Genomic DNA, 17625 nt, shown 5'->3' with positions numbered 1-17625 from the left:
AATGTTAAAATGTCTAAAACTATAAAATGTACAAAAATATTAAGTTTTTAGATAAAAGGTTTTAAAAAGTGAGTACTGCTAAGTATGAGCAATGAAGAAGAAAATAATTAACGGGAGAAGAAAATCTTTGATAAATCTAACTATTCATTGATAAAGTTCAATATCAAGTTTCCAGTTGTGAAATTTTCATTTTCTATCACTCTTTTTGTGCCATTAGGCGTGTTGATTGTCCCATATATTAGGCCATTTAAGTTCTAGATTAGACAAGAAACGGGTAAGCACTTAACTTGTTAATGTGGTGCGCAGGTACCTGGCTATGTGATTATTTTAGTAAAGCCGTTCCTTTAAACTCGTCGTACAGGAAGACTGTAATGACAAAATCGGCTCATCAATGATCTGATTTTGTTCCCAAATTTAAACATCAGCTCCCCATTTCTCCCTAACAGCATTACTTTGAGCTGCAATGCTTTTATCCCTAAATCAAATGCCAAATCTTTAAACAACATCATTTCTAACTACAATTCTTCTTTTATTCAAACTCTCCTCATGTTACTTATCTCTATAATTAATAAAAATAATTCCCTACAGTCCAACGCTGCCTCTTTACTCTCCTAATTATATTCTCTTCTTCCTAATGGCTGCCCCGACAGCAGCAATTCTTCAGTGTAATAGTAGAATCGCCTCCTCCAATAAGGATGACCTCATCCGCCTTCTACATTTACACCCAATTTTTATTGCTGCCATCTCTGACACTTGGTTTAAACCATCTCAGCTCTTCAAGGTGAGTGGCTACTAATGTCGGTGAGACTACCGCATTGATGGGAAGGGTGGTGCAGCCCTTCTAATCAAAAACTCCCTGTCCTTCACCCCTTTTTCCATTAAACCCCTAAATTCATCCTTCTAATTAGTGGCAGCCTATTAACTGTCTCTAACATAACATTTGTATCCCTCTACATTCCCCTCCTACCCCATTTGACATTTCATTTTAGAAAAATATCTTCTCCCTTGGTCATTATGGGTGATTTCAATGCCCACTCCCCACTCTGGGGTTCTTCATCCACGCACCCCTCAGGAAACAAAATAATTGACCTTATGGACTCCTTGAACATGTGCCTTCTAAATGACAGATTCCCTACGAGGTTAAGTTTTCCTGGGCAGAGCCATAGTGCGGTGGATATAACTTTCTATTCCCCAAGTATATATCCACTAATTTCCTGGAGAACTTCATCAGACCCCTGCGGCAGTGACCACTATCCAATTATTCTATATCTAGCTCAACTGTTGGATACTAACCTCTTTAAAAGAAATCCAAAATATGTCACAATCATGTCGGGGGAGGTTTGGACCATGATTCGCAGGTTTAGATCTTCCTTTTCCCTGCCGAAGTCATCTCACAATTCAGGTGTGTATTTGGATTTCTGACTTTCTTAACAAAATAGCTCCCCATTATGTACCTAATCTTGATGAAGTGCCTGTTTAATCTTACACCCCAAATTCTTCTTCGTGGTTAGATGCTCCATTTTCCATAGACGAGTTAAAAAGAGCCACGGAAGACCTAAAAGACTCAGCTCTGGGCAAGAATGAAATCCTGAAAGTATTCATCCGCCACACTATTACAATTCCTTTTCCTACTTTCTTTTTCTCATCAATATCTTCCTGGACTCTACTATTATTCCCCGGGAATGGAAAATTCAATAAATCATTCAAGGATCCAAGTCTAGGCTCAAGCTACAGACCGATTTTCTTCGAAAACTTTGCAAAGTTGCTGAAATAATGATTAAGAATAGATTAGACCGGTTTGAAGATTAAAATTCTTCAAATTCGTCCCCCTTCCCAGTTTGGATTTAGAAATGGTAAAAGTACCATTGACAACATTTCCTCCCTTGTTTCAGATGTCAAATTAACGTTATCTAAAAATGAATAGTGTATTGCTGTATTTTTAGACATTTGTGGACCATACTATAATGTAAAGTTACTGGCGATTGGCATTCCTTCTAAACTGGTCAAATTTATTATCAAATTGCTCTCCGAGAGAACTGTTTTTGTAGATGGATCCGAATCCTCTCCCCACATTAGACAAATATTCAAAGGAGTACCGCAAGGGTCTGTCTTGGCACTATCCTGTACAATATCTATACATGCGATCTGGAAAAATCTATTCATTTCATCGCAGTATTAGCAATTAACACAGCTCTTAGAAATCTCTTGGCATGGTTAAATAGTAATGGCTTTGAATTTTCCCCTTCCAAAAGCAAAGTTGTCATCTTCACTCGTCGCCGAAAGCTCCCGAATATTCTGGTGAGGTTTGGCGATGAAGTCATTCCTATCTCTAAGGAAGTTAAGTTCCCGGGGACTCCAAGCTTACGTGGAACTCGCATATAAATCACGCTGTTACAAAATGTGAAAGCAACATCAATCCCCTTCAATCCCAGCCGGAGTATGGTGGGGATCCCACCTAGCATCTTCAAAACTTCCATACAATGCCTTGATCTTGTCTGTTTGATCCAATGTCCACTTCAAATTCTCATAAATTATATAAAATCCAGTCAAAATCTCTTCGCATTATCTTAGGAGCCACGAAATCTTCCCCATGAACGCAATGCAAGTAGAATGCTACAAACCTTCCTTACATTATGAAGGAGATGCCTAGCAGAAAAATATATTTTCAAAATATGCTCAATAACATACCATTCCTTGATTCCTAAACATCAATCTTTAAAGTATGTGGTTAATTCAAATCCATTCTGGAAAAATCATTCTCCTCCCCTTTTCTATGATTGCTACAACTCTTTCCTAGATTTATCTACAAACACCTATCTCAATCTCAAATCTCTTCCCTTATTCGCGTGTCCCTATGAGAGCCCTTCTTTCTATCAGAAAATTGTGTTTCCCACACAAACATTCCAAAGAATGCTCCATTTTCTCTGCTGAATGCATAGCTATCGTAGAAGCTCTTCAACTCGTCAAATCATTAAATATAACCTAGTCCTTTCAGACTCGCTTAGCTCACTACAAAAAATAAGCACATCCCCACTCAATTACAGTAGCGACTCTCTAATCTGCTAGATCAGGGACTTCTGCATTCCATGACGCTGGCTCATGTGTCAGTGATTCTAGCCTGGATTCCAGAACACCTCGGTATTACTGGAAACGACATGGCTGATTATATTGCTAAGGAAGCCAGTGCCCAAGGTCCGTTAAGTGATATCCCAATTCCAGTTAGAGACCATTTCCCTATTCTAAAAACTAAGAACCAACACCAATGGTCCTATGAATGGAAAACATCCTCTCTGATAAAGGGTCACCAGTACTCATTAATTCAACCTTCTATTCCTTTTAAGCCCTGGTTTCACAAATACCCTGCCATGCCTAAAAAATATATTTCTTCCATAACCCGAATGCGGCTGGGTCACACTTGTTGTCTTAGTAATCTTGCCAGGTTCTATCCGCATAATCAGTTCGCCGTTCTGTGATTGCAGGTAAGAGGATACTCTGGACCATTTTTTTTGGACCATTGTTTAACCTATGGGTTAGTTCATCCATGTATATGTTAAACAGTACTGGGGACATACATCTTCCCTGTCTGACCCCGCTTTTCAAGAAATAGGGTTGGTTCTGAGAATCCATCTTTGCACTTTACAAGGTTTTCCTGCTGACGGTGCCATGATTCGAGAATTTTTACCACTTTCCATGGTATCTCTCTTTCCTTTAGTTTTTTTCCATAATAAGGGGTGGGAAACTCTGTCGAATGCCTTACTAAGGTCCAAAAAGCATGCGTAAGTTGTTGTTTTCTTCTTCGTTATGTCATATCATGTTTATTTATCTTTATGCTGTGTACTCCCATTTGCTGTATTTGTTTATAAATTTGTCAATTTCATAGTTCAGTTTTTTTTTTTAAATTCTACTAATTTTGGAAAAATCTGTTTGATAAATAACGAAAAATGCCCACTATTATTGTACACAGGTTTCTATGTTTGTTCCTGTGATTACCTATTGTTACCAGTATATACCGTTTATGTTTAGTATGTTATTTTATGTTTTATTTGTAGGTTTATTTGTGTTACGTTGTGTTATCTTTATGTTGTATAATCATATTTATATGCTGCCATTTGCTGTATTTGTTTATAAGAAAAATGTAAATTTGTATGGCCAAGATCACCGTTGATGGGTGAAAGGCAAAATAAATAAAAAAATAGGTTTTGTAAAACAAAATAAAAGAGACAAACAATAGTAGTAGTTCTGTGAACAGGTAGACCTTGTGTTCAAAAAAAGTAATTTCTAATTTTCTCTTACATCAAAACCAAAATTTCCTCTGAAATCATTAAATTTGTAAGTAGGTACTTATACCTACCTATGTACATTGTTTTTAATTCTAAACCATATATATATATATAAAGTTTTTTTTAAATTTCAAATGAGGAATAATCATACTATTCGTTCGAGGAAACATCATAATTCAATGACAATAATTATTTTTTCAAACTTTCTTCAGGTAGGTAGGTATTGGTACCAAAATATTGATTATTCCGATTTGACAGATTGTAGTAGATCCACGGTCATGCGAACTCTGGCGGGATAAAAAGGTAGCATCTAGCTCGGCCACTCGGTACCAAAATATTGATTATTCATGGATTATTCCGATTTGACAGATTGTAGTAGATCCACGGTCATGCGAACTCTGGCGGATAAAAAGGTAGCATCTAGCTCGGCCACTTGGTACCAAAATATTGATTATTCCGATTTGACCACAGACGAATATATAAACTAGAAATTAAAGGTGAGGGGTAAAATCAACTGTTGAAGAACGAAGGGGGTAAAGCTGACTGTGATTCGTCAATAAATCAATCTGACAGGATATAGGCATCTCGCATTATAATATCACCATTTAGTTCTTAAAAGTAAAATCTGCTTTTGAATGAATAGACATTTTTACATGGGAGCGAAAATTACTCGCCACGTTATGAACTAATTTGCGAAGTCCAAATTCGGCAAAGTAAATTTCTTCTATTTTCAGAGTCGTAGTTAGTTTCAGAGTATTTAGTTAAGACACTTTTACAAATGTTTCATAATTTACTTACCCCAGTAAACAACGATGAGCACACTTGAGAATCGCTACATTGTGATGTGATAGTATATGTTTCTAAAACTGATCCATATAATACGGTGTGAATAAGCTTAAAATAAAGTAAAATAATGCTTACTTATGGAATGTAATACGACAATTGAGTTTATTCTCTTTTTCACATCTATTTTTACAAGTTTTCATATCACAAGCAACCATTTTGCCGTGTTATTTCGTAAAATGCCTCGACCATAGCTCGACGCTAGTTCGAACAAGAATGATGACGCCATATTCTCAAGATTCACGGGAAGCCATACGCGAGCTCAGCCGGCTCCAATGGAACCGGTATGGGGAGTGGGGAATAATACGCTTTTAATCACTTAGGGCAGGTCTACTAATATTCATATGTCTATGGATTTGACAGATTGTAGTAGATCCACGGTCATGCGAACTCTGGCGGGATAAAAAGGTAGCATCTAGCACAGCCCCCATCTTAAACCCATAGATATATAACACCCACTATGGGTGTTATAATATATCATTGCTTAAACCATACAAACAAATTTACAGACCGATGATGGACCGATGTAATGCAAAACGGTCGAGTTAAAACAGAACTTCCTTACTACGCCCAGTCAAAGAAGAATATCTCAATCAATTTAATTGATTAAATTTAATCATTGAAGACAATATTAGCGACTCTCAAACGAAAATTTGAAACAGAAAAATCATAAAAATCGCATCTAGGAATTGAACCCAGGACCTTGTCGCTTTGTTCTTGTCAGTGGTAGACAGCGATGCCATACCTACCGAAATTTCGGTAGATCTACCAATTTCGGCACCGATATCTACCGATATCCACAGAAAATCTACCGAAATTTGTGAAACTAATTCAAAAATTTCCGAAAATCTACCTTATTTTTTGAAAATCCAACGAAATTCTTGAAAATCTACCAAAATTATGAAAAACCACCGAAATTAATGAAAAAGCTGAGGATCCGGCATCGGGATGTACTCCCTTTATACGGGGGCTCGATGTTAACAAAGCTAGTGGACCTGATGGAATACCTGCCCTGGTATTGCAGAGGTGTGCTGCGGAAATAGTTCCAGTTTTGACCAAGCTCTTCAAAATGTCCCTGAAGTGTGGCACTGTGCCCTCTGGTTGGAAAAAAGCGGTCATTCACCCTATTCCCAAGAAAGGTGACCGCTCCAACAATAATTTATTTCCGACTGTTAATTGATTCCGAAAATTAAAATTTACTAACAAACGGACTGCAATCTTTAGAGCACAGGCGTCAGGTAGGTATGCTGTCCTTGTTCTATCGGTATTAAAATGGAAGATGCTCTGAGGAACTAGCGTCATTGATCCCTTCGGCACCGGTGCGTAGTCGGGATACACGCCAAACGCGCGCCCAACATTTGTACACGGTTGCATTTGTCACATGAGAACGGGTCGCTTCTACGATTCGTTCTTAGGTTCAACAGCTCGGCTGTGGAATGAACTGCCGGCCTCTGTGTTTCCTCCCTCCTACAACATGAGACTCTTCAAGACCCATGTTCACTCCTTCCTCTCCACAAAAAGACCCTGCACACAGCATCCCCAAAGATGACATAGGCCCTGAGGGAAATTATTTTCTTCAGGGCCTCATGTGTGGAGTTAATATAAAAATAAATAAAAATTGAATCTCTATATGGAATGTGTGGGACTGCACTAACCTCCCCACATACTGGAGCTGAGGAGCCAGTCGAGGAATTGAACACACTACGCCTGGGTAGGACCCAAACGCGGTGCCAGCTCGGCCACTGACCGGTAATACCTATGGTAAAAATATTAAACTGTTAAATGGTAAACACCATGCGTCTTCATAATAATAATTGTTTTTGTGTACAAAAACTAAAAAAAAACACGTTTTTCCTGTCGCAAAAAGTTCTATAGTAGTCTGCGCATGCCACATTTGCTTTCAATAAATATATTCACAAAACGTCATACTAAATAAACAATAAATTTCATTGCAATGTGTTTGTTTTGTAAAAAAATGTACATAAGTGAAATTAGCATTATGTCTATATGTATAAAATCTTTTCAGGACCAATGAGGTTTTATCAGATACTCGAGTGTGTTGTACGAATACAAATACACTGACATTCGTATAACATTCTCTCAAAGGGTCAGAGAGGTGGTAATCCATTGCTCGAACGTATTTCCAAGAGTCTGGTTGTACGTTGTATCCTGTTGAATCTGTGTAAATTGTGCTGAACTTATCCGAACATTCTGAACCGAGAGAAAACAATATGGCCAATCCCGACCCAAAGCAAGTTATAGATTTTGATGAATTGGGTGAGTTATTTTTAAATTTAACTTGAGCAGATTGCCGTACAATCCCGTGACGATTGCGCAATTTTGGTCAACGTAGAGACATTCGCGTCAAGTCGTCGTTAAAATGTAGTATTGTGCATTGTGTAGTTTAAAGTAGGTCGGCATGGTCGGCAGCATGTCGGCAGCTGCTGATCAAATCTATGGCGGGTAGACTAGCAAATATAAACAACAAAAGTCGGCAAGTACTCGGCAGTAGGTACCTACTCCGCAGGCGAATGAGAAGGGGATGACCCCGCAATATTTGTCTTTTCAAATGGTTTCCAGTTTTACCACTCTTCCGCCCGGAGGAAATAATTTTAGAGTTTAGATCTCTCTAAGAAATACAGTTATTTATTTTTGTGAAAGCACTGAAAGAATGCATGATTTTAGATAGGTACCGGTTTAGGTATAGGTTTATTTATGGTACCCAATTCAACGGCCGCGGCGCTGCGTCAGTAGTTACGAACTGGTAGATTATAATTTTTCTATTTTTGATCATCGAAGTAATACATTTTTTCGAATAGTTGCGATTGTACGACCATAGTAGTTACGATTGGATGACCGCGACTTTTAAATTATTTGACCGCAAATGTTATCTAAAGGTTAGCATTCTTATCATATTTTATGAAATTCAAACAATACTAGTTGCGATACGGTTTTTGCCATACCGAGAATTCTTTCCCGCGTGAAGTATATTCTATGCAGGTAGGTATATTATCAATTATCACAATAGTTTTAAAAATTCATTCTCAAAATCGAAAGATACCAATTGTGTATTCTGAGATAGCGAGCGCACAATGTATTGTTATTGTTGATACTTACTTATTGATTAGCTATGAAAGACAATAATTATTACGTATTTTTAGATAAGTTTCTAATGAGCAATTTACTGTTGTATGACATTTTGAGCATATTTTGAGAGTCCGGTAATCAACATAAATTATTGTCTGTCATCCCGAAACCCGACAACTGTGATAAATGATAAGGGATTCGATATCTTTTGAGGTCGGATAGAAACGGGATCAATATTTTTGCCTAAGTACCTACCTACATGAAAAAATAAAAATTGCAAAAACACGTTGGATGGGTAGGTACTAGTTGTTGATCGTTTACCAGTCTTTAGGGATTAGATTTTGCGTTTTTGATAATTTGTTTATTACAAATCTTATTTTATTTGCGCTTATTACAAACCTTCGTTGATTCGGCTGCGTAGTAAAAAATATTGGTATAATAATATTACATACACCGGACATATTTTATGACACAATAAAATATAATTATTTGCGAACAATGGGCACTGCAAAACATGTGTTTTTTTATTTTTATTTATTTAAGTATTAATTTAAAAAAAACATTACATATTACAGTGATCTTTGGCTGTCCAACTAGGAGATTAACCTGTTTTAGGACAGTCAGAAATAGGCAGATTTATTAAATGCGATTCTTGTTTTGTCTAGAGCAAGGCTGCCCAACCTTTTCAACAGTTGGGCGAAATTGACGATTTTGAATCACTGGCGGGCCACTGAATACCTGAAGGTTCCTATTTCCATGAGGGGAGGGGGTTGTTAGAGAATTTCTATAAAACATAATTCCCCACAAAAAAAATTCAAAATGAGTGCTCCCCACAAAATATTTGAAATCCTTCAAATAATAGGACTGTATCCAGGGCCGTATTTGTACTTTTCACAAGTATAGGCCACTTCGTTTGCGCCGCCCCCTACCCCCTTCTTGGAAATTGTCACCGATAATATCTATCATAAAAAAAAATAATAATAAAAAAATAAAACATAATCACTCACTTTTAGGCTGCCATATTAGGTGACACACAATTTTCAAAATAAATATTCAAATGTAGGAAGTAGGTATTCAAAAATAAAATAAACTTTAAACTTAAAATTTAATTTAATTAAGTAGTAAAATTTAATAACAAGAATTACAATTTTTTTATTGACAAAATCATCTATAATATCTTCATAGCCTATAGTATTCTTTAAGTCTGCTTCAATGCTCAGAAGAGCCAAAGAGTTAAGTTTTTCTTGCGACAGTGAAGACCTTTGGTAATTTTTCACACGCTTTAAACAGGAAAAACTCCTTTCTCCAGAACAATTTGTGGCCGGGGTGCAAAGTGCGATGCGGAGAGCTATATACAAGTTTGGATAAACATTACACAGAGATTGTTTCCTCAAAAACTTAAAAAGATTCAGTAATGATGTCGATTCAGGTTTCTCTGCCGTCTTATTAGAGGAAATGTGACTACAAAAGTGTACAAATTGCTGACCTAAATCGTCTTCTAAATCATTACAGTAATATTGCACAAGAGACTGAGCTTTTTCTGAGACTCTTTGTGTTGAAAATTCACTCATTCTTGTTAAAAATTAAAAATTTTCTTTAAAGATTATATATGCACGATGTCTTCTCTCTAACTCAGCTCTCAGTTTGTCCAGAATTACCAAAAAGGTGTTGACTCTGAAAGAGTCTCTGGAGGTTGTTTCAATTTCCTCATTTGATGCTTCGTCTATGAAGTTTTTTCTCTTAGGGTTCCTCTTACTCTTAATGTCGCCCTGATATTGCTCAAGTGCGCTCATTTCAATTGCACTTTTTTCGAAAAAATCAAAGTTTTCTCGCTCTGCTATTGTAAATTCGAGAAGAGATCCATAAAGATCAGATACCGTCAGTACATCAACAGATGAGTTCTGAATCTGAGCACTCACTTTATTTAATCTGTCCAAAATAGCATTCCAAAATACGATCATAAATGCCGTTTCTAGTTTTTTCAATTTAATGCGAATTCCCTTTGCTTCAATTCGTGGGATGAGTTTCTGTGTAGCGTCATTTTCAATCATTTTTAAAACCGTAAGTACTTCATCCAAGGAATCTCTTACAATTTGACAGGCATCTGCTCTTGCTGACCAACGTGTGAGGTTTACTCTCTTCAGCGTCTTTCGTTTTCCTATTTCACTAGCCAATTTTTTCCAACGATCGGTTGACTTCACAAAGAAAGTATATACCTCTTCCAGCAACACGAAGAAGTGACAGGCGTACAAGGCTCAGCGGCCGAGGTTCTCACCAAATTTAATGAATGAGCTGCACAAGGGACGAACATGGCAAGTGGTGCTTGTTCTTGAATTTTGGCTTGTAAACCATTATAAATTCCTGACATATTCGGGGCATTATCATTTGACTGACCCCGGCAGTCTTCTAGATTTATGTTCAACTTTTCTAGCTCTAAAGTAATGGCATCAAACATATCTTGAGCCTTTTGTCCTACAGAACGTAAGAATTTAAGAAATCTCTCACATGACTCTCCATTATTTAAAACATATCTAATCACAAGTGTCAGTTGATCTACGTGTGCTGCATCCGGTGTAGAGTCTACAATTAAAGAAAAGTATTTAGCTTCTTTTATCTCATCACTAATGCATTTCAGTACTTTCTCAGCCATTAAGCAAATGAACTCGTCGCAGACAGTTTTTGATAGGTATTGATATTTTTGATAATCGCATACACGGCTTACCAAAGCGAGCTAGTGCCGCCCCCTGAACTCTGCCGCCCCTAGGCCGCGGCCTATAAGGCCTATTGACAAATCCAGGACTGACTGTATCATCTGTAAAGGTAATAATATGGTCTGCAAAGGAACTATTACATAACTCATTTATATAAACACCAAACAAAAGTGGTCCTAGAGTACTTCCTTGAGGTACACCGAATTTTATATTTGCTGGATCGCTTAGAGTACCGTTAATTTCCACTCTTTGGCTCCTATTTTCTAGGTAGCTGACCAACCATTTTAAAAGTTGCCCCTGGATACCGATTCTCTGTAGTTTACTCAGCAGAATTTTGTGTGAAATAGTGTCAAATGCTTTGGCTAGATCCAAGAAGAGTGCAATGCATTTAATACCTTTGTCTTGATTACTAGAGATGATTTTTGTCAAATTGGCAATGGCGTTTTCAGTGCTTAAACCATTGCGAAAGCCATATTGTCTGCTAGAAAGGATGTTGTTATTTTCAAGATAATGACTGAGACGGTTCTTCACAATTTTCTCAATAATTTTAGATACAGAATTTAGCAAGGAAACAGGTCGGTAATTTTGTATTTGTGATTTGTCCCCATTTTTGTGCAGTAGGTAATATAACTATTGAGTGTTTTAAATGATTAGGGAATTTACCTTAAAGCTTAGATTAGAAATGAATGCAATGGGTATGGCTATGTATGATTTAATGATTTTTAGCAGATTTGATGAAATCTTATCTGGACCACACGCTTTTGAAGATTTAAGGCCGTCAATTATCTTCATGACTTCATTTGGTGATGTTTGGATTAATTCTATTTTGTGACTGAGATTAGGGATAGATAAATTGGCTAGATCGGTTTCTGTTGTCATACATTTATCGAGAATTTTTTTGCAAGTGTGTCTCCCACAGATGTGAAATAATTATTGGCATAATTTGCCATATTTTTTGGGACTTGAGAGTTTGAGTTGTTGATGTATAGAGATTTAATTTCTGAAGATTTGTTAATTTTAGATTTGGTTATTTGACGAAACGATTCCCAAAAACGTTTTGGAGAACAGTTGTTTTCGTAAATGAGTTTTTTATAAAAAGTTTCTTTCGCTGATTTAATTAAATTCTTACATAAATTCCTATACTTTTTTATGATAAACTTGTAATAACAAATCCCCTGAGTACGTTTTCGCCTTTTCATGCAGTTGGTTTCTTTTGTGAATCGATTTGACTAGTCCCGGGGAGATCCATGGCGTTAGTTTTATTAGTTTATTTGATATGGGTTTATTGCGTGTGTGTTTTGAAATATACTCATTTAGTTTGGTAACAAATTCATTCATTGCTGCATCAGTGTCTGTTTGGTCAACAACTTTTTGCCATTTTTCTAAACTCAATTCGTCAAGTAGATTATTGAAGTTTGTTTGAGAAACGAATTTAATTTTAGTAGAGGTATGGGGATAGGTATAAATATTTACCATTATTTTTTTTCACATTGATATGATCTATACAGGATTTACTCAGGTCCTGTTCATGAGTAATGCTGTTAATTGTCTGAGTGAAACCATTTTCCGCAAGCAGACAAAGATAATCGTTTGTTTGACGATGGTAAACCTGGATCCTATAATGATTTGTCTTTCTAGTTTTTTTGAATTATTTAAGATTGATTGTAATGAATTCAGGAAGGGGTCAGTATTTTGGAAAGAGGGTGACCTGTAGATAGCAAATATACACATATTATTATTCAATATTGTTTTCATACAGTTTGATTGCGATAATGAAATTTCTTCTACTTGAGCTTGTAGACCGTCTTTAATATATACATATAACAATCCTGCTTGATTTGTTGAGTTTGATTTTGGTGTGTTGTTCAGAGTAATTGGGGATTGACTTGGATGTGTAATCTTTGTTTATCCAACATTCAGTTAATATGATAACATGAAAAGAGGAATATGTGTTTTTGCAATACATTATGTTGATGTGTCTCCACACAAACACAGGCGTTTCATTTCATAGTGAGATGGGCAATAATAAGTCAGTTTATTTTATTTTATTATATTTATTCCACACGGAGGCCCCGGTGGGAAATAAGTTAAGGCATAATATGTCATATTTGGGGATGCTGTGAAATGGTACACATTGAGGACACAAGACTCTGAAAATGAAATACCAAATTTTCATAGGGCCCCATTGTTGGAGGAGGCCCCGACTAGATCCCACAATGTGGCATATAGGACAGGTACGGATGTAAGTCGAAAATGTTGCTTGAGCAATGATGTAGGACTTAGCTAGCAGTCGTTTGAAGTCGCGACATCTAGGTGGGAATCCGAAGCATTTGCCCACTCGGCTACTAGCCGGTTAAGTTGATATGTTGTAACAATAGTTAAAATATTTCCGTTTAAGAAAATACTAAAGGATTTTCGTCTAAATATTGTTGGGATACTGACTACCTGAAAAATAAAAATCATAAGCATTAATTGGTTTGTGCTTCGACCCAGAAAAATTTTCACCATCGCCGTTTTTTCCGTGTCTTTGTGAATGTAATAATTCATATTCCGATCCCTTCACCCTCACCTCATACCTTCCCCAAGGGGATACCAAGGAAAACATTTCGTCTGTGGCACTTTTCCATGTCTTTGTGGGCAAACTAATTTTTCACTCCCTTTGCTCTCGTTTCTCCAGTTAAGGATGTCATAGTTCCACAGAGCTCCGATATTATTGAGAAATTGGATGTGCGGCAATTATTTTTTATTTGTATGTAGGTAATCTACACGAAAAATAATATGTTGAGCCGCTTTACGGCTTAAAACGGCTCTGTTCTTAACCCCAACGCAGAGAAATATATTTACATCAGCTTGTATGTAAATATATTTATAGTTTATTCTGACTACTTCTTTGTTCCTTCCCTGTAAACTCTATTAAAAATGAAGCTGCCCCTCCCTAGCTTGGTTGCTGGCAACGCCCTTGAATCAGCTAGCAGTGTTAGCACCGATATTTAAAAAATGTTTACATTATGCATGCTAAAATAATAAAAAATTGAGTAGTTATTCTTGTTATCATTATTCGCAGGATGTGTTGTGCTGTGTTAGCAGGCACTATGACTCATCAACAAATGCATTAAATTGATTACTTTGTGTTTTAATGCATATCACACTGTTTCAATTAAATAACAATACGTCATAATAAGTTATTTTTAACTCGCTATCGTTTATTTTGTTCATATGCACATATTCTTTGAATGTCTATCATTGTCATACATGAATAATATTTGAATTAAGAATTTATTGGAAACATAGTGTTTCTTACTTGCCACATTTTATCTTGAGTTTGTGAAACAATAACGAGTGTAGTTGTATTTATTATAAGGTGATTAGTTTTTACAGTGAGGTGATTAGTGTTTTCTATTTATTAAAAATGTTCATGAAATTTTTGTTCCTGAAGTCGAATAACAAGTTTGAGACATGATATTTGCAAACAATGCTCAATGTTTTATGCTCGACACTTAACTCTGGTTGCGGTACTTATATATACCACTGGCACTGACCACACTCAAAACCCTGTTTGTATAATCTACAGCTAACACATTTACTTATTACGATGCCAACTGGAAAATTCTATTTTGATTTATCATAGCTGTATTTAACCTACATGTTAGTTTTTCTGAGCAAAAAGTCAATAGTGTGGTTGGCTTGGTAATGGTGATGTAATATGTTAATATTTTCATCAGTAATTATTGATTTTAAAACCGTCAATTCCGAAACGGTTCAAACTGGCTACAACGACAATATGATGTAGAAAACGCCACTGGCTGGTGAGAAGTCTATCACCAACGTTGCCCAGCGTGATGTCAACGCCGCCATATTCACGAATAAAAACGAACATGTCATTTTGGCAGCAAATCGAAAATGGCAAATTTAAATCATTATAGAAACTTTATTCGCCAACATAAAATTGAAATACCTTCAATAGTAAACGTTGTTTCATTTTTTTTGAGAATACAAACAAAAAACAGTGAAAATACCCTGAAGCAAATACTGTAGAAAATTCATAATACTTCCAAAACTGAAATTTTGATGGTACTATGCTATACTAGCAGCACACTTTGTGCATTGTGGTTTACTTTCATACAATATGCATGATTATGTCGTGCTACACTAGCGATTCTAACGGTCAGAGTTGCTAGACAGAACAAGTAAATACTGCCAATATTTTACTAGAGTTGGACGTATTATTAACACATTGTTTGCGGGAGACGCTTAAAAGCGTCTATTGCGTACTGCTGGTAGAGAGCGGGAGACGCTTAAAAGCGTTTTTCGTATTTGTACACTATTGGTAAAGCGCGGGAGACGCCAAAATGCGTTGTAGGTACACTTAGAGTAACAATATATTACGAGTAATGCATGATGTTGGTTACTCTGTGAAGTAAAAATTATGCGTCAGCTCTCGTGACACGTGTACTAGGTACCTGGCAATTCGTGGAATTGGGTCGGGACTGTGGTCATAAAACATGCACTTGAAATAAAATAACTGTAAGATAAATGTTTCGTTTTTTTTAAATCTTTATATTTCTTCAGTGAAAACGATATTGTTTCGTTCAAGACGTTCTCTATTTTCTTTTCTGTCTACATTCCGCTTTAAAAATTTCGTACGAAGTATTTGTGTGCTGTGCTCGAAAATTTATTTGTTACATAATAAAGGGATATTTTTTCATAAAAAATACCCTATAAAATGGACTACGGTAATTATAATCGATTACAATAAATATATGAAAGGCATTGACCTAGCAGACCAATATCTTTCGTATTATTCTATTTTACGAAAAACCACCAAATGGACAAAAAGGCTAGCGATGTATATAATAAATTGTGCATTATTCAACTCATTTGTTGTGTACAACTCCGTAAAAGAAAGGAAAATAAAATATAAACAATTTTTTAAGGAAATCGCAGAGCACTGGGTGGCTGATCAGATTTCGTCAGATAATAGTCAAGACCCGGAACCAACACCATCAACATCTGGTATCCGAAAAAAATCTTCAAAATCTGATCCTCCAGGAAGACTATCGATGGATATGCGAAAACATATATTGGAAAAGATTGAAGGCCCTGGTAAAAATAAGAATCTGCGAAAGCGATGTCGTGTGTGCGCGGTACACAAAATACTTAGCGAAACCCGGTACATGTGTAAATTCTATGATGTACCTTTGCATGAAGGGAATTGTTTCCAACGATTTCATACTTTCAAACAATATTAGTGTTTAGTGGTGTGTATTTAAAAAAATATATAACTATTTTAAATGTGCATAAAATGACTAAATAGACAATACGACAAAAGTGCAGTTTTTTCAATTTTTTTTAATTTAAACTTATATATCGTAATTGTTTCTTCAAAAATATAAAAATTTGTGACCAGATCATAATAAAAAAATTCAAATAAGGTAAAATACTGAAAATTTTATTTAAATTTGATCAATAGTTCAGATGTTATAGCTATTTTACATGAAACGGAATTTTGCGCGCGAACATGATAAAAATTGCCCGCTTTACGGCGTAGATTGATTAAAAAACCCCCCACAAACATTGTGTTAATATTCTAGGTTATTTGGCGGAAGTCACTCTACCGGCATTCTAAACACATAAAATGACCTGATAATATAATTATTTTCAGATCAAAGAACCCAAGTCCTGATAAAGCAAGCAACGGCTGCCAGGCTGCAGGCCTACGCACCATATTCCAAGTTTCAAGTAGGGGCAGCACTGAGAACCGACAAGAAGACAGTCTACACCGGTTGCAACGTCGAGAGCAAAGTGTTCTCCCCGACAGTCTGCGCAGAGAGAACGGCCATATGCAAGGCAGTCAGTGAAGGCCACAGGAATGTAGTTGAGATCGCCATTGTCGCCCAGCAGGATGACTGCTTCACAACTCCGTGCGGCGTTTGTCGTGAAGTTCTGTCAGAGTTCGGAAGTCCTGATATGGACGTCTATATGACTAAGCCGGATATGAAAGAAGTATTACACATGAAACTGTCGGAGTTGTTACCACTGGCTTTTGTAGGCTCTAAATAAGGTCATACCAAATCCATAACATAACAGACAGTGAAGAAAAGTAATGAAAAGTGAACTAATTCTTTTATTGTGTTATATTATATTTGGTTGTCCCTTTACCTGTATGAGATCACTCTATGCTCAAAATTTGTAAATTGAAAATAATATAAAAAGTCATGTACACCAAATTTAACTGTTATAGAAAAGTCGATAGTAAGGTCAGTTTTTATTTTTAGAGGTATCAATAGTTTGTTAAATGTACATCTCAATATTTCACATTTGATGTAATGGAGTTCTTCGCTTCATACATAGTAGGTGAAGAAAACATAATTCTATATTTTATGAAATTACCAAGTATTATTTATAAGTATGAGTATGTATTCTTAAATCATAAATTTAATTTAAAAAATCATTAATTTTTCATATTCACTATACAATAATAGTTCAATCTGGCATATTCTGTTGTAAGGTCAGAGCATTTCCCCACTTTGCAATAAAATCTAAATAAATGGAATATTTAATTCTGAATGTGTCTGAAAACTAAAAACTGTTTTGAAAGGTAGTGGAAAACGCTTTTAAATTTTATTGTTAGATATACATATACATTATTTTTTAAATATTAAAATTTTTAATGCAAACATAAAAGTTTTAAAAGTGGCTCACCT

General features: G+C 35.9%; 1 protein-coding gene across 1 annotated transcript; it reads left to right on the top strand.

The window, feature by feature from the left end:
* The first annotated feature begins 7235 nt into the window (after positions 1 to 7235).
* Positions 7236 to 17622, top strand: LOC149426662 (uncharacterized). The gene is made up of 2 exons (XM_089632655.1): positions 7236 to 7400; positions 16584 to 17622. Exons 1-2 carry the CDS (start codon positions 7355 to 7357, stop codon positions 16979 to 16981), a joined length of 444 nt encoding a protein of 147 aa, XP_089488781.1. The 5' UTR covers positions 7236 to 7354; the 3' UTR covers positions 16982 to 17622.
* Positions 17623 to 17625: the final 3 nt, after the last annotated feature.

Source organism: Hesperophylax consimilis, chromosome 1, assembly GCF_061612785.1.
Source record: "Hesperophylax consimilis isolate HC1 chromosome 1, BYU_Hcon_1.0, whole genome shotgun sequence".
Classification (NCBI taxonomy): domain Eukaryota; kingdom Metazoa; phylum Arthropoda; class Insecta; order Trichoptera; family Limnephilidae; genus Hesperophylax; species Hesperophylax consimilis.
This window is presented reverse-complemented; position numbering and strand designations above follow the sequence as displayed.

Bases quoted from the DNA above. Each gene is read 5' to 3' on its own strand.
- LOC149426662 (XM_089632655.1), top strand. From the start codon at position 7,355: ATGGCCAATCCCGACCCAAAGCAAGTTATAGATTTTGATGAATTGG. The intron at 7,401-16,583 runs GTGAGTTATTTT...AATTATTTTCAG, and splicing joins TATAGATTTTGATGAATTGG to ATCAAAGAACCCAAGTCCTG.